Source organism: Ursus arctos, unplaced genomic scaffold, assembly GCF_023065955.2.
Source record: "Ursus arctos isolate Adak ecotype North America unplaced genomic scaffold, UrsArc2.0 scaffold_4, whole genome shotgun sequence".
Taxonomy (NCBI): Eukaryota; Metazoa; Chordata; class Mammalia; order Carnivora; family Ursidae; genus Ursus; species Ursus arctos.
Genome location: NW_026623056.1, coordinates 9,181,712 through 9,207,297, shown reverse-complemented (window position 1 = coordinate 9,207,297; position 25,586 = coordinate 9,181,712). Strand labels below are relative to the sequence as shown.

At 37.2% G+C, this 25,586-nt stretch overlaps 1 protein-coding gene across 8 annotated transcripts in view; it reads right to left on the bottom strand.

The window, feature by feature from the left end:
• Nucleotides 1-25,586, bottom strand: part of NAALADL2 (N-acetylated alpha-linked acidic dipeptidase like 2) — a 1,320,052-nt gene that overhangs the window by 309,092 nt on the left and 985,374 nt on the right. For all 8 annotated transcript variants that reach the window (XR_003316023.4, XM_057306508.1, XM_057306509.1 and 5 more), the window contains one exon: nucleotides 13,553-13,696. Coding sequence is in view for 7 of the 8 variants with exons in the window: in XM_057306508.1 (XP_057162491.1) it covers nucleotides 13,553-13,696 (144 nt within the window). In the remaining variant the exon portion in view is untranslated. The remainder of the gene's footprint in view (nucleotides 1-13,552; nucleotides 13,697-25,586) is intronic.

Below are 25,586 nucleotides of genomic sequence, written 5' to 3'. Positions count from 1 at the left end.
CGGAAAAGGGTAAAGAGAGAAAATAGAAAAGTACAATTAAAATTCATGGTGGATAGAAATAGGATTTCTAGAAATGATACCAGAAGAAGAAGTAAAATAAACGGAAGAGAGAAAAATATTTAAAGAAATATTTTTTCCAGGAAAAGGGAAAGCCATATCTATATATTTTCTTTTATTTTGTATTGTTTTGTTTTTGTTTTTGTTTTAATATTTTATTTGTTTATTTAGCAGAGAGAGAGAGCACAAACAGGGAGAGCGCAGGTAGAGGGAGAGGCAGGCTCCCTGCTGAGAAAGGAGCCCGATGCCAGGCTCAATCCCAGGACCCTGAGTTAATGACCTGAGCCAAAGGCAGACACTTAACTGACTGAGCCACCCAGGTGCCACACATCTGTATATGAAAAACATAGAGAAAAATTCTGAAAGTACCCAGCGTGAAAAGCAGATCACTTACAAAAAAACAAAACAAAACAAACAAAAAAAAGAACAACAACAACCAAAAAAAACCCAGAATCAGATTGACAACAAGCTTGTCAAAAACAACATGATACCAAAATAGCAAGAGAAACTGTGAATCTAGAATATTTGGTAATAAGAAAGTTAGGGCAATTAAGGTGTCCATCCCCGGAGTAATGGATTTATCAAATGTAGAAAAGCTACTTTTTTCAACATTATAAAGCACCTAGAAGCAAGCGTATGACAACATGGATAGATATTAAACACAGAGTGATAAATGAAAAATAATAACAGAAAAATATATTGCTCAATAATATTTATAAAATTAAACATTTATATTCTCAAGAACAGTGTATGTTTTCTTCCTCTTCATCTTCACGTCCTTTCTATTTCTGAGTGAGTCAGTCTTAAAGCCATTAGGTGAGGTTGGCCAAGGTTAGCACCTCTAACAGTGGCAGTAGAATATGATGGCTCTGTGAGCAAGGGGTCATGTGAGGTAAGGAAGGCATCCAGATGTGTTGTGGTGGTCCATCACAGGGTGTGTCAGGGCCAAGGCATGATGAGGACAGTGCGTGTGTGTGTGCGCACGCGCACACATGCGTATGTGTGAAAGCTTGAAAATGGGGAGGAAAGCAACTGGCAGGGGGAACAGTGCAATGAGAGAAGTCAATGTTGCCTACTGAGAAGGGCATTCCCATTTAAGAGCTGACCAGCACATAGTATTGGGGGCTGAAAGCGGTAAGGAAGTTAACTGCATTGCTGATGGGGGACAGACAGAGCATTTGATATAGGGTGAATAGTCCATGTGGGGCTGAGCCTGGCTTGGTTGTCAGAGCTGTAATGGAATGAGAAAGGCATTCTCATGGAGGAAGGAGTAATGACATCAATTGGGTATAGGCAAGGGAAGTAATTACCCAGGTAATAGTCAAGATAATGAGAAGCACATTTCTCACTGTTAGTGAAGAGATTTACAAACATGGAAAGAGAAAAAAATTAGGTACTGATAGATCCTTTTAGTTTTCTAGATAGACACAAAAATAAATAAAACTATAATCTGTATGTACATATATATTTATACATATTTATATTAAAATATATTAAAATATATTTCCCTAGTTTTGTTTACTAAGAAGTATTGAAAGAAGTAATACTCCAATAGCAAGGAGCACATCTAGAATCCACATCTTGTGTTCTAGACACCATTCTCTACTCAAAGGAACTAGGACTCTTTGGAGAAAGGCTGATAACAGGGTCAGGGCCGGGAAGTACAAAATGATTTGGTATATCAAATTTTTACTGTCTCAAAAACGAAGGAAATTTTCAAAGAATAATGAGAATATGCCATAGACAGAACCTAAGTTAAAGGTGATATTTTGGGCTCACATGGGACAATTTGAGTATCAAAAAAAAAAAAAAAAGCACTACTGAATTATAACCCACTGAATAAATTAGGGATATAAATCCTAATTATATCTATGATAAATTGATACTATATGTATAAACACCCAACCAAATAGGAAAAAGAGAGCTCTTCTTTACAGTAGAGTGTCAACTAATAAAAGCAGAAGGATGATGAACTTGGAAGATCACCGTTGGCATCATCTGGGTAATGACTGGGGATAAAGCATAAATAAACATTTAAACTAGTTGGTGGACATAAGGGGGTGGGAGCAGGATCTTTGCATGACTTCAAAAGATTAGTAATTGTAAAAGAAAAAGTTTTAAAAATAGTAACCTCAAGGAGGAGCCTACACAGATTTCTGAGTAATTTAATTGAATTATCAAAGTTAGCATTACCAGTAATGGGACAAACCGATATCAGCAATGGGAAAAAACATTCTCACTCTGTAATATTGCTGCCAAAGATGCAGAGGCTGAAATTATTCATGGGAAAACATTAACTAAACACAGACTGGGGAGCATTCTGCAGATAGCTGGCATGTAAGGTTCAAAATTGGTAAAGCAATCAAAGTTAAGCAGAGACTGAGACTATTCCAGGCTGAAGGAAATAGGACGCTTGATAACTCACAATACATGACTCTAGTTTAGATCCACTTGCTATTCAGGTCATTACTGAAACAACTGGCAAAATCTGAAGGGGGCCTTTGGAGTGCACGGTAGTAATGTACCAAAGTTTCCTTCCTGATAGTGATGGTTGTGCCGTCTGTGTAGAGAAAACGTCACCTTTTGTGGGAGAATTCAGATATGATGATTCATCATGTCTGTAGCTTGCTCTCGGGTAGTTGAGAAAAAAAAATTCTTTGTACTAGTCTTGAAACTTTTCTGTAAGTTTGCATTTATTTCAAAATTAAAAAAATACATTTGAAATTAGAAAATCCTGGATAACATTTAGATGCCGTTTGTTATTTAAAAAGTCAATTCATGTGTATGTGTGTATGGACTGCTACTTTAAGATAACATTTCCAGCTCACATTTGCCAAATGTTTTCTGTCTTCAAAGTTTGATGGCAGCTTTAAATTTGATGTGTGAAGTTCAAAAGATTTCAAGATGACAAAAATGTGTTCCACTCAGAGAACATTTGTATTCAAATAGGGTGAGGAGCGTCAGAGCTGAAACATAAAAGTCGTGGCCTCTCTTTAGTCCTTAATTTCATCATGTGCAGAGAAAAATACTACAGAAATTATTTTCCAGCGATAATTCTGTCTTGCATTTTTTTGCTATTAGGAAGACTTAACTAGTTCTCGTCTCCGTCCTCATAGCTAACAAGGCTTCATCGCCTACCTGTGCTGAGTAAGCATGACCCAGTAGCTAGGAAAAATCCCAACCTTATTAAGAGAGATTTGAGGACTAAAAGTTACTGCTAACTCTGAGTCCTAATTCCAATAAATAGACTTTTGATGGTTTCTTAAACATAGTTCTTGCAAGGATTCCTAATTTTAATTGAGGATTTCTCTCATTCTGTGTACCTAACTCTCTCTTTAGCTACCTGACTCTAAAAAAGAACTTCTAGGATTGCGGCTATGATTTGTTTTCTTTATTTTTCAATTTCCCTGCACCCTAGGGACTGGAATCTACTCTAGAATCACACTTTTGATGATTGTGACTTTACAAACTGCCAGCATCTTTCCTAAATGCCAACTCCTTCCCTAAATATCTGAGTATAAACTGCTTCTGGGTTCTATGTCATCACAGCTCGGATAGCTTTCTGAGTGCTCCATTTTTCCATGTGGCATCTCCCTATTGCCAAATGTTTTTCTGAACCAGCATTATTGATTGACATCGTGTGCTCTAGACCAAGTGTCTTATTCAAAATATTTATCAAAATATTTATCAACTGATACAGCATACATGCTGACCAATCAGCATGCACTGGCAATAAGTAATCAGAGTGCCCGCACCAACGCATACAAACTGATATCATCAGACCTGCCCTAGATACTATGTTCTTCTTGCCATATTGTAATTTTCTCAGGAGCTCCATTTCAGTCTTTCCTGCAGAGAACATCACTTTACACAAGAGGTCTACACAAACAAGGGGTGCCTGGGTGGCTCAGTTGGCTAAATGTCTGACTTTGGCTCAGGTCATGATCGCAGGGTCCTGGGATCGAGCCCTGTGTCTGGCTCCATGCTCAGCAGGGAGTCTGCTTCACCCTCTCCTTCTCTCTCTGTGCCACCCCCCCCCATGCCTGCTCTCTCTCAAATAAAAAAAAAAAAAATCCTTTTTATTAAAAAAAAGAGTTCTATACAAGAAGTTTACACGAGTTCTAGGACGAAGACCCAACTAGGTCCACTATGTCCCACCTTACCGGATATGATATGTCTTACCATATCCTGGATACTGATAGTAATACCAGCTACCAAAAAAACATCTTTTAAAACTTTTATCCACTAATTACAATAATGACTTTCTAATAGAAGCCTTGAGAATTAATTTCAAGTTTATTGAAAATAAACTTGGAGGAACTAATTAAATAAAATCACAAGGAAGCATCTCACAAATCTAGAACACAGGACGTTCAGGATAACAGACTCGATCCCATAGATCTCAGTGTTAAGAGAAGATAAAAAAGGATCATGCTAGATTAGAAGGGATGCAATTTGTAGGCCAGGCTTGGATCTTGGTTTGGATAAACCCACTGTAAAAAACTGGGATACCTGGTAAAACTTAATATAGATTGTGTATTAAATAAAGTCTACTATCATTAAAAAGTGGAGACATTTAATTAGATAACACATTTCAAAATAATATGTATAGTATGATCTCCTTTTGGTAAAAAACAAAACCACCAAAAAAACAAAACCTCTAACTGTATATACAAAAATCTAGAAGGATTTATATTAAGCATTGATAGTGATAATTACTGGGTGATAGGAATGTGTACTGGACTGAACCATTTCTCTTCAAAATCATATGTTGAAGCCCTAACCCCCCAGTTTAGCTTATTTGGAGATAGGGCCTTTATGGAGTTATGATTAAATGAGGTCTTAAGGGTGGGAATTTAATCTGATAGGACTGGTGTCTTTATAAGAAAGAGAAAGAAACACCACAGCTCCCTTACTCTCTTTATGTGTGCACAGAGAAAAGTCCATGTGAGCACACAGAGAAGGCAGCCGTCTGCAAGCCATCAAAGACCTCTTACAGGAAGCAAATTTTCTGGTACCATGAACTTGGAGCTCCCAGCCTCCAGAACTGTGAGAAAAATAAATGTCTGCTGTTGAAGCCACCAGGTCTGTGGTGTCTTGTTATGGAAGCCCAACATGACTCATGCAGAATGTGCTGACTTGCTTCCCTCCTTTTCCTCATCTCTCTTTCCTAACTCTTAGCAAACATTAACTGCTTTTGTAATAAGAGAAATTAAAGAGAAAAGTAAAATCTCCAAATCTGCATCAGTACTGTAAAATTTTTGTTCTAAAAAAGTGAGACTAGCATGAAAATACTGAATGAAAACTGTTTGCTTGGTCCTTTTCTTAGTTTAGTAGCTATCCCTGAGTCTACACACACACACACACACACACACACACACATACACACCCATGTGTGTAAGATGTATTCTTACGAACTTGCATGCATTTTGGAAAAAAAAATATTTAAAGTTTAAGATTATTATTTTGAATTAGTAAAATTATGGAAATAGGAAGATATTTTGAATCCCAGAAAAAATAACTTTCATCTTCTTTGTATCCCTTAGAAGAGTGAAAATTGATTAATGGATTTTCCCACATCTTTCTACCAAACCACTGTACAAACCACAAATTATCAAAATTCATCAGCAGACTAATCATCTGCAGCACCAACTGGACTGCACATTCCCCACATTTCCATCCAGATCTATTTTCACCCTTCACCCAGCTCTGTGCCCCAAGAAGCTGACCTCTGTAGAGACATCTACCTGGCTCCTCTGTTCTTGGGTTCAGGTTCTGTTTAGCCAGTAGAAGATACCAACAAGTGATCAGCAGGTTGAGTTAACGAGAGATGAGTGCACTTGTGTTCCATCACCCTCCCTGGCTGGTCACTTGCTGGCAGTGACTGCAGTCCTTGACTGAGAGCCAAGGCTCCTGGCAGACTGCCCTCTCCTACCCCTTAAAGACTTGCCAGCTCCTGGGGCGCCTGGGTGGCTCAGTCGTTAAGCGTCTGCCTTCGGCTCAGGGCGTGATCCCGGCGTTCTGGGATTGAGCCCCACATCAGGCTCCTCTGTTGGGAGCCTGCTTCTTCCTCTACCACTCCCCCTGCTTGTGTTCTCTCTCGCTGGCTGTCTCTCTCTCTGTCAAATAAATAAATAAAATCTTAAAAAAAAAAAAAAAAAAAAGACTTGCCAGTTCCTGTAACTACTCTCCCTTCTTGCACCTTTAGGTTTATAGACAGTAACAATTACTAGCCTTGGGGTGGTTCACCACCCCTTTTCTTTTCTTTTCTTTTTCTTTTCTTTTCTTTTCTTTTCTTTTCTTTTCTTTTCTTTTCTCTTTTCTCTTTCCTCTCTTTTCTTCCTTCTTGTTTCTTTCTTTTCTTTTCTTTAAAGATTTATTTATTTTAGAGAGAGAGAAAAAACGGGGGGTGTGTAGAGGGAGAGGGAGAGAGAGAATCTCAAGGAGACTCCCTACTGAGAGTGGAGCTCGACAAGGCTTGATCTCACAACCCTGAGATCATGACTTGAGCCAAATTCAAGAGTCGGCTGCTTAACTGACTGAACCACCCAGGTGCCCCTCACCATCACTTTTCCATTTCCATTTACCCATCCACACTTGTGCATAGGCCGTTGGCCAAATGTCCAAACTCCCTGGAATTGCACATTTTTAGTGTGGGTGTCATTGATTTCCTGATGGCAACCTGATTTATATGTTGACCAACTTAAGTATATTTACTGAGTCATCCTATGTTTTGCCAGGAAATGAATAGATGGTGAGGAGGAGACTAATTTCTTTTATAGTAATAGGGCAGGCTAGGATATTCAGACCAACTTTCCCACTGAAACTAATTTACAATGCTGAATAAAATACAAAATGAATCTTATTAACAGCATCCAAGAACTAGAAGGTAAGGAATTACTAGGTCAAAATTTAAGTTGTGATAGGAACCCAGATAAGTAACACAATAAAGCTGCTTTCAACTTGAGGGGATTTACTGAACGTGGAGAATCTTTTAATCTTGATGGCCTTATGAGATGCAAAGTTTAGAAGAAAAAGTCCTGGGCTTGCCCAAGTTGGAGAGAAGGTAGATCCAAAAAGAGATTCTTCCTCATAAAGTACAATCCTACATGACTGCATTCCCCACTCCACCCAGAAGATAGCAAAGGAAATTATCTGGCATGGACAAAGCAGGGAAAAGGATCTTTAAAAAGCTATAATTCTAGGGTAACTCTAAAAGAATACAAAAAGTATTTATACCTTCTAAAATAGGAAAGGAAAAGGGGCGCCTGGGTGGCACAGCGGTTAAGCGTCTGCCTTCGGCTCAGGGCGTGATCCCGGTGTTATGGGATCGAGCCCCACATCAGGCTCTTCCGCTATGAGCCTGCTTCTTCCTCTCCCACTCCCCCTGCTTGTGTTCCCTCTCTCGCTGGCTGTCTCTATCTCTGTCGAATAAATAAATAAAATCTTAAAAAAAAAAAACAAAAAAAAAAAACTAAAAAGCATTGCTTTAAAAAAAAATAAATAAAAAATAAAATAGGAAAGGAAAAATATAACGACAAAATAACCTAAATCTAATGAGAGAAATAAAACAAAAGGAAAACATAATATGCAGTACAAGGAAGAACCCCAAATTCAGACAAAAATATATAAGCATAAATACATTAATAATCACATTAAATGTAATGAACTAGAGGTTTCAGCTTAAAGATAACCAGATTGTATTTAAAATACAAAGTAGTCGTAGGGCACCTGGCTGGCTTAGTTGGTAAAGCATGTGACTCTTGATCTCAGCAACATTAAGTAAAATGTACTTTAAGAAACTACAAACTAGTTGCTATTAAGAAGAGATGCTAAAAGAGAAATACATAGAAAGTTGGATAGTAAAACAAAGAGATATAGCATAAAGACACGAACTTAAAAAAAAGGGTACTGGAGGCTAAATTAATATCAAGCCAAATCAAATTTATGACAAGCATTAAAAACTTAAGAAAAATATATATATAAAGAAGATCACTTCATCTGATAAGCATTTCAACTAACAAGGAAGATATGTTGTATTTGAACTTATAAACATCTAAGAAATGACCTTAAAATATATGAATCAAAAATCAACAGAACTACAAGATAAAATAGACAAAGTACACTTAGAAGGAGATTTTAACACTAATAATAAGATGTAGACTATTTGAATGACCTGATTATGGTACCTAGTTTAAGTGGGCATAGAACTCTGTACCTGACAACCACACAGTACACACTCCTTCCAAATACTCATAGAACACTAGGTAATAAAGGAAACCTCGAAGAACCACGTAGAAATAAAACAAAAACAACACATTCTAATGAAAATTGAAGGGGTGCTTGGGTAGCTCAGTCAGTTGAGCATCTGCCTTTGGCTCAGGTCATGATATCAAGATCCTGGGATCCAGCCCCGCATTGGGCTCTCTGCTCAACAGGGAGTCTGTTTCTCCCTCTCCCCCTGTTCTCTCTCTCTCTCTAATAAATAAATAAAATCTTAAAAAAAAGAAAAAGAAAATTGAAGTTGCTTATCCTCTAGCTCAGAAGAATATCATATTCTTCCAAGTAGCATACAAGTGTCTAAAGCATGGCAGAGAGAGTCGGGAGATGCTACTTCCAACATGAGGAGCATTGCATTTGCATGGAGCTTTAGAGGACTGAGGCTTTTCAACTTAGAGACACAAGCTTGAAAACATGTTTGGATAAAACTAAGTAGAATGATAGGGAGAAATATTGGATACATGAAGGAAATAGCAGGATGTACAACCAGAAAGGCACTGAGGAATCAGCTCATTTCAAAAAGGGGATCATCAAACTATAAAGACAATGTGTGCTCTAAAGGAGTTTATCACATACATAAACGACAAAGTTTAGTTGAAGCTTCTGTAATTTGAAAGAAGCGACAGGTACTTGAGAAATGATGTGACAAGAAGGTAGGAAAGTATAAAAATTGCTGAGAAACATTGGACATTGGAAAACACTTGTTAAAGTAATTCTGCCTAAGAGTGTACATCTCAGGTTGTCTTTATGTCTTTTAACAAACAAACCCAACTCTAGACTGAATCTAAGTTGAATCATTTCTGAAAATCAAAACTGTCAAGACAAAAAGCTGGAAACATGAGAAGTTCTGGGTGAATGACAGATCTGTGTCACCCTTGGTAAGCCCAACCTGCACTCCCCAGGAAACAGAGAATTGACTGTACTTTCTGCGGACTTTGGACAATAGGTTTCCCACCTATGTTCACTCTGTTTAAGACCCTTGATGAGTAGTCCTTCAAAGTCATTTCTGAAGCTTTTTTTCCTTTTGTCCGAGGACTTCAGACTGGCAGCTCATGAAGACTGAGCTTTAGTTCTACGAATTACTCTGTTATCAGCTTCAAGCTCAGACTCCTAGGTTCACTGTGCAACTGGCTGAAGAGCCATAAAATCGGGGTGTCACCATCGCACAGTTTAGTGACTCCTAACATTTGTCATGACACTGATTTCAAAAGTATTCTAGCTCGCTGAATTTTTGGGGAAAAAAAAGTGGCCACTGTATCTATATGAATACTCTATAGAAGTTGCCCAGAGAAATTAAAATTTTCACATGTTCTTCTGAATATTTTCTTCCACATTCATGGCTGGAAGTTATTAAAGCCTACCCTTCCCTAAAACAAGTTTGCAATTCTCTTATATTTTCTTTCTAGGCCCTCTGAGGAACTCTCTTTTGCAGGAAAGGGCCATATTATATCATTTCCACTCCATGTATCTACTGAGACACTTTTTAATCAGAATAACATAATGTACTCCTGGATTTTCTCACATGTAGCAACATTAGGGCTACTCTGAACACATTCATTATTTCATATGTAACAAAAAATAATGCTGAATTCAACTGTACTAATAACATTTCTCATTAATGAACATTCCCCGGAAAAGTTAAAATTTACTATTTGCCAAAAAATTTTAGTTTAACCTCAATTTTTAGACAATATGTTCAAAACATCTTTTTAGATCTCTGCTCAAGAAATGATAATAATGAATAAAGTAGCTGTTAACAGATTAGAAATATAAATCTTCAAGGTACATATGAATTATGTAAAAATTATAACTGACCTCACTATATTCTAATTAAAGTCATTCTCATCAAAGGATATATAAAATTGTGAACAGGGAAATTATATATATATAATTATATATATATTTCACCATTTGAAGAGATGATCCAAATTTACTTCTGTAAAAACTTGTCATCACTGATGACATTTTCATGCAACATAGAAATAGCCATTTTTCTATTCATCAAAAGTGATTCACCAAACATATTAAAGTGTTTCTTTTAACTTGATTCATTTAAATTTTTTTGCCTTAAATTAAGTTAATGGGTTTTAAACTTCCTCCTCTCCTTTTTCCACTATATTCATTGTTTTCAACCACAAACTCAGACTGAGAACCAAAAATTCAAATTCCCATGTTTTGCTTGATTCTCAAGGACAAAGACTGATAACATATTAGAACAACAGGTAAGGCCTATAAAAAGTAAGACAAGACTATGGTAAATAAAATACAGTCAATATGCAATTATCTTATCAACCCACGTGTGTACATATATTGCAAGACCTTTTTTCCTGCTTCTTTTTCTATTCTCAAACAATTCTTGTTCTCTCAAGACTTACCATATAAATACCCTGCTCTCCACTTCATTTTGTTGAACATATTTCATGAATGCATATATCAAATACCTTTGTTTAGTTTAAGTTTTATGGTCTATTTCAGTTAGGTAGCTTTTTGTTGTAAGAAACTAAAAATCCAACATAGATGGACTGGAAAGAAAAGGGAGGGAGTGTGTTGACTCATATATATGGCCAGTTCAGTAGATTTGGCTTCAGACAAAGCTTTAGAGCTCAAATGATGTGGAAAGGATTTTCTATTTCTAGCCCCCACCATTATTCACGTGTACCTCCCTTGTGTTGGTCCATTTTCAGGAAGGCTCTACTCTCAAGGTCCCAAAGAAGTTAACAAAAGATCCAGGGCTACAGGCTTTTTTGTTCAGCTATAGTGTTAAAGTAAGTCATTGCTCAAATAAATTCCAGAAATTGAGTCCTGGCCTTGTTTGGCCAAGATCATCCTTGAAGCAACCATCATAATATGGTTGATGTGATATGTCAATAGACTTGAGCTAACAAGGATCTATTTCTAGAGCTTGGGATGTGGCCAAACCTACTCATACTATATTGCCAGGAAATGTTGGCAACAGTTCAACGAGGGGGAGGGGCAAATGGAAGCTAAGGAGGCAGATATGATAGGTTAATTCCATTACACTCTTGTCTGGATTGTAGAGACTTTGGATTCAGTATATACAAAGGATTACATGAGTAAAATAAATAATAGTTGATTTGCAAACATATTTTTAATGTACTCCTGCTTAACTTCTCTATTTTCCTATACCAAGGCTCAAGACTAAGAAAATTCAACAGTAAGATATAATTATAATATGCTTTAAATTATTCTTTTATTCTATAAACTATAAGCATTGCTCTTATTACCCCAAAATATAGCATTTCATTCTGTATCCTTTCCATGTCCCGTCCTGATATATAGCATAATAAGCAAATAATGTACTTATGTGTTTAGGAGAAAACTTAAAAAATTAATTATCTTGGCTGTATCATAAGTATTATTATCCAAAACATCGGGGGTAGAGGCTCGTAACCCTACATTTAAGACTAGTTTAAATTTAACAACTCACTCAGACTGCTCCATCACTATTTGGGAAATCTAAATGTAATACCCTGTTTTTAAAAAGATGATGAAAGGAGTACCCATTATAACATGAAATATCTTCTCAATTTACATACATCTCCGGATTTTTCTGAAAACAATAATAGCTACTATATCCATAAGGAAAACTCGATACGGCATAATTCCTTAGAAAGCAGGCCTTCTTGTTGCTTTTTTAACAATGGAGCTATAAACAGATTTCAGTGTATATCTCAATTCTTCTTCTAGCTTTATACGTGTTGTAACTTACTGTAAAGGTACAGCTATGGAGTGCCATTTTGCTTAGCTATGCCATTAGTATACAGATATTTAACATATTGTGGAAGAAAAAGGATATAGTTCTTGGATAAGAAAGACAATTGCTAATATAACATTTTAGAGGATACAAAAGTACTGAGACACACATCATAACTTGATTCTCAGCTCAACCTGAGGTACGAGAAGGTTAGATAGCTTTCTGTAGATCCAAAAATAGTGGCTCCCAGCAAGGTGGGGATACACGAGCAATCATGGAACCAGCATGGGGACCATCAGGTCACTAAGGGCAGGACAGTGGATGGACCACAGTAGGGGCTCTGAATATTTATTGAACTAATCGATCGATCAATTAAATCTGGTCTTTTGGAAGTCCAAGGCTTTCCTTATAACTAACATATTATTATAGTTTTCTTTACATATTTTAACAAATTAAGCCCACAATCAATTTGTAGGGCTCAGAATAAAAGACAATAAAAAATGAAACAAAACAAAAAGCTCTTCAAAGGCCTCTTCCTTTCCGCTTTGAGGACCTAAGCTTATCAGTGTTTTCTATATTTCTTACTTGCTTAGTCAATAATCAGTTTAGGAGGCACTCAATTGATAGGGCTTTGAAAAGTGTATGTGTGTCTCTAACAGAGGGCAATCCTGCATGTATTCAGGTTTGGGTTTTTTTTTTTTTTTTTTTAGGTGTCTTCAAAACATTTTTTTTTAATGCTTTTGTTGTCAAGAGAAAAGCAGATGAGATAAAACATGGGTCGCTGAGCCTTCAGGTCTGGACACAGAAACAGAGTCTTTGCATTGAGTTTTACAATGACTAGATACAAACTTAACAATATGTAAAGAGAGGCTCTTCTTTAGAACTCTAATGCTAAGGCTGGAGGCAGAAATAAGATGCAGCCCGCGGCTCGCACCCCACCGCAGGTAGCTTAACTACTTCAGTTTTATCCGGTGTGTTCCAACAAGGCCTGACAAACTGCACTGCGGTGCAAGAGGCATCTCTCAGGCGATGATGCGTAAAGACACAGGGATTTTTTAGTCAATCGCAGGAATTAGGCTTTAATGCTTTCTACTAAAAGACTTCATACCCCAGATAGCTGACTGCTATCCACTGAATCTTGGCAGCCAACAAGACTGCTGAAGCTGAAACGAGGAAGCTATGTTAAGCAGATTTTCGTGAATGTACAAAATGCTTTATTTGTAAAGCTGCTTTTCTTTGTTACAGTTTAAAATGCTTTCTGCTTCTCCTTTTATTTTTTATTTTTTGATCTCTCAGTTTGATCAACTCTCAGTCTTCATCAAAATTACTTTCCAAAAATGTCCCTTAAAGAACCACAGAAGAGAAATAAATGCTCACCTCATCAAAAAATAAACTTTTTTTTTAAGGAATAATTCTAAGCATGTCAATTTAAGAGATTAAAAAATGACCATGGTGCTTACAAAAACTACAAAATACACAGAAAGACATGAAATACTTTACCATTATTTGGAAGTTCTAGCGGGCTACAGACACCATTTCTGGTTCTGCTGTTTGGTGAAGAGATCAGTTTCTCAACAAGAGATGCCGAGATGGGCTGCACTAGCAGAGACGTGAGGTTTGATCGGTTTTGCCTAAAGCTTCCATCTGGATTGAAAAGAGAAGGGAACAGAATCCTTAGCAAACAGAAATTAAAACACTTGAAGTTTTTTTGTAATAAGCATTTAAAATATGAACCATATGCTTATCTTGGTTCATTTGCTTATTCCTTAGTTGTACTCATTAAAGATGATTTGAGGTACTTCAGTCCAAATATTATGATGTATCCTATTAATGATGGCAGATTATACACATGCATCTACCTCCATTCTCCCATAGAACTCCACTGAAATGACAACAAAGGAATAAAAAAGTATAAATCCACAGGGCTGACCAAAGAGAAGGGACAGTAGCAATAAGATTCTAAAAGCTAGAAAACAGATGCATAAGTATCAAATGATGCAACAGACCCAAGACCAAAATCTAAGCCAGCAGAGGCTAAGCTGAGAAGCAATGCAGTTTGTACCACAGAACCCAGAAAGGCTTAAGAATTGGCCACAGCACCTACCTATTAAAATATGGGTAAAGGAGGGCACCTGGGTGGCTCAGTCAGTTAAGCGTCTGCCATTGGCTCAGGTCATCATCCCAGGGTCCCGGGATGAAATCCCACATAGGACTCCCTGCTCATCAGGGAGTCTGCTTCTCCCCCTACCTTCCCCTCTGCTCGTGATCTCTCTCTCTCTCTCACTCTCTCTCTCTCAAATAAAGTCTTTTTTTTTTTAAGATTTTATTTATTTAACAGAGAGAGACAGCCAGCGAGAGAGGGAACACAAGCAGGGGGAGTGGGAGAGGAAGAAGCAGGCTCCCAGTGGAGAAGCCCGATGTGGGGCTCGATCCCAGAACTATGGGATCACGCCCTGAGCCAAAGGCAGACGCTTAACAACTGCGCCACCCAGGCGCCCCAATAAAACCTTTAAAACGTGTGTGGGTAAAGCAGGGGGAAACAGGAGAATTTGCTGAAACTCCGACTGTGAAGGTACATCTTCTCCTGAAGTCATCATTCATGCCGTCAATCAGAGGAGTGCCTAGTCCTCCCCCACTCTCTCGAAAAGTGAAAGTGGGATGCTGAGCAGTGAGGGAGACACCTGACACAGTGAAGGAGGGTGTCTCATATTTAAAAGAGGATAGTCTTATCATTGCAGAGACTCCTCAAATGTTTGACTGTCTTGGTGCCCAGAATCCTTCCTTCCAGGTAGGGCAACAGGAAGTTCACTTGCAGTAAAGATGACCAGGTCAATGGAGACTATATAAAAATACTGAAAATCTGGAAGTCCACCAATAAAACCCCTCACCGGAGACATCCTATGTTAAAGTCCATCAGTCAATAAACCCCATCCTTATACATAATTTCAAAGCAACTCACCTTTGCCACTCTTAAGGAGGTGTCCTCAGCCAAGGACAATCCTAGAATGGCACACATGCATTAGAGCTTATGAGGAGAACAGTAAGGGGTCAGGAGGCTCAGCAAGGGAGGTCTCCAGGAAGACAAGGAAAATGGAAAAACCAGATGTGTGCTAACGTATTGAGAGAATGTTTACAGTAGAGATCAGAGAATTAGCATGTGACGAGCTTCTAGACACGTAGAAAAATAAGAAATCTAACTGTTAGACAACCTTTAGCTTCAGAGAGAGCAAAAAGTTGTTCAAGAAAGAAATGTAATCATCATACAATGTGAAAAATATTTACATAGTCATAATAATATAAATAATGACTAACACACAAAATTATACTCTTGGGAAAAAAGAGAAAAGGGCAAAAGTCAGGGGTGACAGCCCATGGAGACTTGTGAAAGCACACTAAATCTTTATCTTCTGTAGTGGTAATGAATAAAATTGAAAAAATGAATTCAACTCATAAACATGCTTTTGAGAGAAAAAGATGTAAATACAAAATGTAGGGAACAACTAAAAATACTTAAAGAAACTGAGTGTTTGCCTTTGGGTGAAAAAGGAGAGAGAAAACATAGGGAGGGAGGGGAGAAGATGAGATTTTTGTAAACTAACTCTGTAGAATTATTTGAATATATTCATCTATAACTTTGAGAAAAACAAAAATTAAATAAAAATAAGGAGAGAAAACTATGTAACACAAGTAAAAGAAAAATCCACAAGTACTCAGAGTAAAGAGGACGGAGAGAATAAACTCAACTGTGCTTAAGAACTAAAAAATATGTATTCAGTTGATATATTTATACTGACTCAGAGAGGAAATACACAACGGAATGACTCGAGCAGCCAAAATGTCTGTGAACACCGAGCTTTATTTTTCAGAACTTTTATTAGGGAAAATGATTGCCAAAGGTTTTCTCAGAATTTAATTTGATAGGACTGCAGGGGGTGCAGAGCTCAACCATACCGGTATCTAGGCTCCAGGAGGCAGATTATAAATGAGAAAATATGTTACAGAAGCGTTTCCTTAATTTATCATCTGGAAAACCACAAGGCTAAAAAAAAAAATGATATTTAGCTTAGGCCTATGGCAGCCATAGCAGTCATAGCTTTGAAGAAAAAATAATAAAGATTTAAGCTCAGGCTCAGTTTTGTTATGTAAGCACTGTGCTGGTTGCATAATCCAGTTACCCCTTTTATATGGATATATGACAGTGCATTTGGACCACAGTGTAGTTCATTGCTTCCTAGCCATTTTCATGTCATGGGACCAAGAGTGGCCGTATAATTTGCAGGGCCCAGAGCAAAATGACAATGTGGGATTTCCTGTTCAAAAAGCATGAAGAAATTCAAGACGGTAACAGCAGAGCATTAAATCAAGTGTGGGCCCTTCTGGGTTGGGGCCTGTGCGACTGTGCAGACTGCACGCCCGTGAGCCAGGCTCTGCAGGCTCACACAGCACAAGACGCCATTCAGCCCACTGAGAAAACCTGAAGGGAATTTTCACACCTCAAGGAAGCCGCTGTCAGCCTCAGGTGACCAGCCCTGAGTCTCCGCTGCTCCAGGTCACACCCGGGGCCATAGCGGTTCATATCTCAAGATGGTGCCCCTCAGCACAGCAGTTGGGAAGCCCCAATATAGCCCTCTTACTCTGGTTCCCCAGAATGGATTTTCTCCTTCGGCCATTACTTTCAGGATTTCTAGTGTACGTGGGACAGTGAAATAGTATTTATGAGAAATGTGCCGTCTGTTATCTTGATCTTTTCACCGACGTTACGTGCTGGCGCATTACCAACACAAAATTAAACTTCTTAAAATGCTGCATGATCTCACCCCTCCCCTGATCAAATGCCGAACTCTTTGGTTTGGCATTCAAGGCTCTTCACCACCTCAGACCTTACACCTTGAACTTTCGTCTCCATACATTTTACGCCAACACCTAAGCTTTCCCCCCACATATGCTGTGATGCACGTCCCCCGTGTTGTCGCTAAAGCCGTTCGTTCCACTTCACTGGCTCTTCTCACGCATCACACGGTCTGAACTCGACACTTCCTCTAAAACCCAACTCCAAAGTCACTCTCTGTAAGAAGCTTTCTCTGTTGCCCTCATCTCTCTATGTGATATTTCTGCACTTTTTTGTAGTGTTTGTCATTTCTAATTAACATTATCATTACATTTCCTACTTATCACTTTGTTTCTCCTCTTTAAATTCCTTGAAGACAAAAACCAAGTCTTCCCCCACTGCATAACACACAATGCCTACAGGGCCAGGAACACAACAGGGTCAGCAATTCTTTGAAAAACGATTTCAATGCCACTCTCTCACTGGTCTTCCGAATGCCTCGAAGATGAAACAAGGGTACAACTAAAGAATAAATTATAATGTTATTAATCCTATGCTTGCTATACATTTGTGCCTTTTCTCCAGCTAACTACCCTCCCACAGCAGGCATGTTAAATAAACTTTCAAAACCCCATCTATCCCCATCAACTCACTGGTTAACCTTGCTGTAAAATTACCTTTTGTGTGTAAAAAAAGACTCTCTCTATAAATAAAATAATCTGAGATGTATTTATCTGTTAATGAAAAAAATCAATAACTGCATTTCCTTTTTCTCTATAATGCTCTATCAGGCATATGAAACAATATATTTAAGTTAAATATGAGTGAACCCTATACCCTAATTGAACGTATTTAAATCTTTTCTTTTTCTGCTTGACTAATAGACTTGCATTAGTTTTGAAATATCTGAAGTGGTTCATTAATTTTTCACCTTCCGCTTAATGGAAGTTTGACAAACAGTTCCTTCTGAGAGCAGATAGTAAAAGTGGGACTTTACAGTGAACTAAGATTAAATTATGGACAAAAGTTATTTTTTAACTCATTTATTGAAGAAGAGCTGAGAATTTTAGTTTCTTACATTATTAAGAGGCTTTGAATAAAACCAAATACATATACCATTTTTATTGATTTCTATTTTAAAACACATTTATGAACTGAAAGTTATGTGTTAAAAATCAGGCAGATTCTGTACCTGATAGAAAGGGAACCATACAGAAAAAATGTTGACATTACCTCTTAGCATTCCAGTTTTTATTTTTATTTTTTGAAGATTTAATTGGTTTGAGAGAGAGAGGGAGAGGGAAAGCACCACGGGAGGGGCAGGGGGGGAGGGGCAAAGGCTCCCTGCCTCAGCTGGGGAGCCAGACACGGCTCCATCCCAGGACCCTGGGATCATGACCTGAACCAAAGGGACACGCTTAACTGACTGAGCCACCAGGTGCCCCAGCACTCCAGCTTTTAGATTACAGCATAGATACTGTGCCCTGTTCATTGTTTATGCTCAGTTAAGAGTGACACTTTTCTTTTTTTAGAAGATAGGTAGTTCTCTCTTCACTTTATTCACCGTTACAATCCAGATAAAAATCCACATCAATCCATGCCATCAGTAATCCAATCCCTGACACAAGGCACATGCATGCAGTAGAAAGAGGAAACAGGACAGAGTCCCAAGTTTGACTTCCTTACCGACTCACTCTGTGAAATGTAATATATACACAATTTCACTATGCCAGTAGTGTCATCCCATCTACTATACCTGAAAAACCAAGGTGACACTGAATGGCCTTCATTATTCTGACTTCGTGAAATAAAAGCTGTGTTAGCTTAGAGGCTGACAGCCTGAACCACACTGGATGAAACTTAGAAGAAATGAGGTTAAAAATAAGTGAGAAGGTTTTCTAATTGTACATATTTGGTAGGCTTTGCATTATGCTTTTTCAAATTGGTGATGCCCACGTCAATCATATCTGGGTAGGTGTATACAGAAAACATGAACACTGTTGTCTGCCAGCTACTCCTTTAGTATGGCAAGATGGAATTCTTTTAACCTCAACTGAAGAAGCGTATACAGCAAGCACTGATTGCCCAAAGATAAGCCTTCAGAAACTAGAAATCTTAGATACTGGGGTCCTCAGATTAATGAACCAAGATAAAATAAGGTAAAAAAAAAAAAAAAGCCAGTAAATAAAGCAGGAGGAGCTTTGTATGGATCAATGATGATAATGTGCTGCTTTAGGATAGTACAGTCTCCAAGCTGAGGAATGGAACTCCACCCTCAGCACCTGTGCCTGTAAATGTAAGATCCTGCCACATGATGTAAGCATAGACCCTACAGACTCTTTCTATTCAATGTGTGCAGTCCTTGGGCAAGCAGCAGGAGCATAATCTCGGAACTCATTCGCAATGCAGAATCTTGAACTCCACCCCAGACCTTCTGAATCTGAATGTGTGGTTTAACAAGGTCCCAGGTGATTCATATGCACATTAGATAAGCACTGGCTTAAATCATTATATATTTTTTCCACAGCACAATTTACATAATTTTCACAGCAAAGAAGACATAAAAAGCAGGATGAAGAAGATAAAAAATAATAGCATGTGTTTGCTCACCTTCCCCAAAATTAAAGATGACACAGCTTTTAACTGTATCAATAAACCCAGAATCAACAGTTTTTCTCAGAGGCTCTTTCAAAATGGGAAACAAGGCCACTCATACGCTATCACTAAATGACAAGTTTAAATTGGACTCAGAACACTTCTTTTTGTTTTTGTCCTTTCCCCAAAGATAAATTTGGCGATTCGAGATCAGAATTACATTTACGACACTTTATTTCAGCCATGAATAAATATTACAATAGTAACTGATTTGACTTCTTTTTTTCCCCTTGGTTTTCAAGTATTATAATTCATTATAATAGAAGACTGACAAACCTAAAATGTAAATACTTCCCACTTGCCAGCGAACCAAGCAATCAGAGAGCTTAAAAAGCAGAGATTTTTAAACAGACATTTTGTGCTGCACTTTTATAAAAAGACCCAAATAGCAAATCAACAAGTTGATATCAGTGATGTTATCCCAGAATATCTGATTCGACTTTCTCCAGAGAACTGCCACTTTGACAGAAATCAGACCATTAAATAACTGGCACAAATGTTTTTTTCATTTTTATTTTAGCTTACTAAATTTACAGTTATTTTCCTGAAATGACCAGTGTGCTAAATTGGCTAGTCATTTTGTTGTCCTTGCAGATACAGCTGATCCTTTATAATTTCAGCATCTCATAACCCGCTGGTTATGAATATCACCATCTTCCCTCAAGCTAGTCCAATTCTGAACAGCACAGTGCTGTTCAGATTATTATTAAAAATGAACTAGTTAACACTTAAAAATGCTTTGTGCTATCCAGTCTTCTTGGAGCTCATCTGTGCTCTCCATGTCTGTGTGTGTACATATATACAGACATATACTCACACCCACATATACACACATGTATATATTTTTACCATATAGGATGTTTATATTGATGATTATTTTCATAACTAAAATGAATTATTATTTCTTTAATTTACATCATATTTCCTGCCTGCCCTCAAACTAATATAAATAGTAGGTCTAAAAGCTGGACAATGTTGGGGTGCCCAGGTGGCTCAGAAGGCTAAGGGCCTGACTTTTGATTTTGGCTCTGGTCATGATCTCCGGGTTGTAAGATCAATCCCCACATCAGGCTCTGCACTGGGCATGAAACCTGCTTAAGAGTCTCTCTCTCCCCCTTCCTCTTCCTACCCTCCCCCAACACCCACTAAAAAAAAAAAAAAAAAAAGCTGGCCAATGGCAGTTTACCCAATCTTATATGTCACTTACTCTGGGAAGCTTAGTTCCTGCATGTGCCCCCACATAAATCCTTGTTTAGACATTTAGTAAACACTGCTTTTTTCTAATTTCCTTTTTATTTTCTGCTCACTCACCAGAGTGTAAGCTTCTTGGGGGCTGATTCACTGCTATATTCCCATGGCTTAGCCCACTGCAAGTAAAAAGCAGCCTCATTTGGATGAATCATCAGACCAATGTTCAAATGAGTAATTTTGTTCTGTCTAATCATAAACCTAAAACTCATGACTCATGATATAAAACTTGGCAATTACAAAATCCTAAAACTTAAGACACAGATGGTCTCATCTTCTCCTTTCATTGGTCCTCTCTTAAGCTAAGCATCTTGCCATATTCCATAGTAATTATCACAATATTTTAACGCTTAACTCACGTGTTGTAAAAAGTCATAAAGGGAATAGAAAGTCTCACATTCATTTATAAAGCAAAGTGTCTGTATAATCTGATATTAAAAGAGCATACAGATTATGTAGAGTACAGTTTTATTTAAAAAACAGTATACAAGAAAAATCTGTTAATATTGTTAATATTTATATTAATATTTGTTAATTTAATTTGGACTCTCTCTTTCCAGTTAGCTTATTCAAAGGTATTGGTAATGAATATGACACAGGCTCAGAAGGAGCTAGACAACTTTTCCTATTACTAAAGACATTTTTCTTTAATGTTTAGATATAGAAATTCAAGATTTGTATTGGTAAAGTGAAATTATTTGGGGCAAAGGACATTAAAATATAAATTATCTTCATTTTCTCCCCTCAAATATCTCTCCTCTCCTCTGTATATTTGTGACTATGCAACAGACATTCAATTAAGGAAGAGTTTTTACTATTGTATTAAAAAGTTTTGACTAATATGCAGTTAAGTGAGGTGACATGGTTCATTTTGGCCGGTATACAGGACATAAGCATAATATTTAATTAAATTGTTACTTGAAATCTGGCATGTCCTGTAATTGACTTTTTATTATTATTTAGAGAATTATGAGAATATATTTTTATAAATACCTTACATGGTTTTTTGTGACTTTACAACACACTGATAAATTACATCAAAGTCCATTTGTATGTTTCAAGTAGATGGTGGCCATCATTAACAACATGCTCTCCAAAGCATTTCCATAATCCGATCCTTTCTACTCAAGAAACAGGACTTCCTTTGGCATAGGGTTTTATCTCACTGAATTTGTCTTTATAAATTTGTCATTTTTAAGTGAAAATTTGGATGTACAATGGCAGTGGTAATATTCAGATGTCGACAAATATTTTCTTAATTCTATTTCAGAGGAATAATTGATTATATGAGAAGTGATTTCCCATTCCCTGAAAGTCTAAATATTTCTTTTTTTTTTTTTTTTGTATTTATCATTTGTCTACTCTAAGACTATTTCATTCCCTAAAGCATTCCAAGAACATGAACATTTGAAAATAAACCATAAACTATATCATAAGAAAAGCAAACTAAGAGACAGATAAAATATCTAGTTTGTTCTTTACTTCAAGGAGAGTAGTCTAGATTCATAACTGGAATAATTGGCCATCTGCACATTACATGTAATATAAGCAAAGCAATCCTCTTCAGAGGCATTCCCCCGAGAAGATTCCCATCTCAAACTTGAAGGGTATGAACATTGGAATGATTTGCAAAGTTTCTCATTTTAGAAAAAGTGTAGTTTGCATTTTTCAAAAGATAGCGAATAAACTGTGTGGATGGGTTTTGTTTGTTTTTTGGTTGTTGTGAAAGTATGCAACCATTAATTTACAACAGAATTCTTCATACCAGATTGTAATGAGAACACATTATTTTATGAGGCTGATTAGATGAACAGGCAGAAAACCAATGCTTCATTTCTGGATTTACTTAGTTTTTTAGATGTTTCTGATAATAAAAGTAGAAAATAATTAACCCTCACTATTCTGATATGGATGTTAGATTAAATGAGCTATCACATATGCAGTGCTTTCCAGATCCTCTGGGTTTCTTGTGGACTTCAAGTTTTTGACATGGAAACACTGGCACAAGAAAGGGATACAGGCCTTGGGTCCAAGGGCCAACATCTGGTCCTTTCTCTGCCTCTAAATGGGAAGTGACTCTGGGAAAGTTTTCACCTCTTTTGCAGTCTTAAATTCATCATATATGTGATGTCTAAGGACTCCCATTTCTAAGGTGTTTTTTTTTTTTCCATTTCTAAGGTTTTGATTCTAAACTTGTCCATGAGCAATCATTTAAGTAAGCTAATAGTTCCCTCTCCAAAATGTGTTTCAAATGGCCATATGGTACTTTATAATCCTGACAGGAATTTAATATAAGAAATATTTCTCATCTTAATGTTGAAAGAGGCTCTTTGTATTTAGATAGTTACATCTAACTTTGAGGTGAATATTCCAGTATAATAACAGAAAAGTCCCTCATGTATGGAATGGGTAATATGAAAGATTTCCATTAATTGCCCTTCTGTCTTATCATTTTTCTTATACTATCATTAAAGTTATTCTTATGAATAATAACACATAGAATTATGACTTGAAAAATATCACTCTAGTATCTTGCTGAAGTGATGATATATACTGGGAGAAGATAAACCTGGAGGAAAATGTAGAGATTTTAAACATACACTATGAAAAAAAAAAAAAATCCCCTTTGTCAATAAGCCACAGATTGTCATCACAAATTATTTCTACAAAGAACTTGAGTCAGAAATATTCTATTATTGGGGTGTCTGGGTGGCTCAGTCGGTTAAGCTTCTGACTCTTGATTTCAGCTTATGTCATGATCTCAGGGTCCTGGGATCGAGCCCCACATGGGGCTCTGTGCTCGGCGCAGAGCCTGCTTCTCCCTCTCCCTCTACTCTTCCCCCCTACTTGCTCTCTCTGTCTCTCTCTCTGTCTCAAATAAAATAAATAAAATCTTTTTAAAAAGAAATATTCTATTATTAATTCTTCTTCTGAATTTATATATGTGAGAATTTTCTTACTAAAAAGCCCTATAATTTGGTGAATGTAATTTAGCAATTGGTTTTGTATGTACATTTCCTGAAATATTTTATGAAATGAGACCCAAATTAACATTAAAAAACACTAAAATAATGCTTTGCCTATTTTTTTTTAACTAAGGTAATGTTTTTCGTGTACTGAAAGGTTATTTCACTAAATAATAAGTCTTCTTTGAAGTCAGAGCACAGGCTGTAAGGATATAATGAGAGCCATGGCTATGCTTAGTATGGTACTAATGGTCCAGTTAATAAGCTCGGGTGTTCTGTAAGGACAGCAATGGTGTCTTTGTTAGTTCTTGTGTGTAGGACTTCAAATAGCACTGGGCACAGTCATCTTTCAAAAGCTTTTTCATGATAATGGAGCTTGAACAAAATTCAAAATTATTCACTTTGGCCTAAATTTTCTTTCTAGCTTCTTCATTTAATCTTCCTAAAAATCCAATGATGTAATATTACACCCTGCACTACAAATCAAGTGCCTTTCAGGTCATTCTGAGTCAACATCATGAATGTTGCTTAGAAGAGGGAGAAAATGAGTGGGATCTTAAATAACTGGAAAAGGGAAAAGTCCAAAAGTTATTCCAGAGCAAGAACAGATCCCCATCAGCAACTCTATTTCATTGCATTTTTGTGGCAGTTGGGTTGGGATTGGAAAAGAGATCCCATCAGATCTGAGAGGGAACAGACAATCCAAAGTATCTGGCTTCATGACTGGAACTCTCCAGTGAATGGAAGAGTTTCAGGGTAGACAGAAAACCCATGGTGTTTATTGGGGTAAGTGAAATGAATAGGCTTTAGCAGGCCTGAAGAGAATAGGTATACCAGAAATCAGGGAGAGACCAGTACCTGAAAAAGACAGTGGTGAATTCAGTGGAAGCAAAAAACACACTGCTAATGGGTGAGTGGAAAAGCAGGGTCCTGCGACTGGTCACTGGTCAGCATGTCAGAGTTCAGCCCATGAAGCAAATCTCCTTGACTCCTCATAAGGAAATAGAAGTAAAAGCGAGAGCACTAAAAAACAATTACTAGAACTGTTCTCTTTAGCTACATCCAGTGTCCAATGATCCTGGCTTTGACATGATTTTTAATACAATATGTAAGTTTCCAACTATAAAGAAAATGTGTAAGATAATTCTAAGTAAAAGGATGAGCATGATTAAATGGGCTGTGGTAGGAAAAAACAGGTGTGGAAAGGGAATGGTAAGTGGCCAAACTTAACTGAAGGTTACCATATGCCTTGTAAATTAAGGCTGGAATTATAGAGTCCTTGTTGAGGTAGTGGACAAAGAATCGTGGGTAATATCAGGGAAACCCTAGGGACTTTGATAGGGTTTTGAGCAGAGAATTGGTTGATGAAAGTGGATTTAAGAAATATTGATCTGAGAGTGAAATGCAGAAAAGAACAGACCAGGAAAAGGGAATAAAATCAAAACAACAAAAATTGATTTCTTTTTTGCCAGACACAGAGCTTGTATTCAGCATATAGCATCTCATTCCATTTCCACACTTTATACACGATGATACAGTTTTTAAACCTATTATTGTGATTTCTTTTTCACTGAAATGACTCTAAAGCTCAGAAACTTTGAGATGCTTAAAGTCACATAACTGGTAAGCAACAGAGGTGGGCTCAGTCTGCTTCTTTTAGATTCTGAAATTAAGGGTCTAACACACAAGGGTTAGAAGCTATAGCCGTTTCTCAAGAAGAACTAATACCTGCACAAATGAGGGTGTCTCTAGAAGTAGAAGGTAAAGAGTCATGTAAAGAAAAAAAAAAACCTGGAAAAGTAGAATTGTCAACACTTGGCAACCCACTGAACAGAGT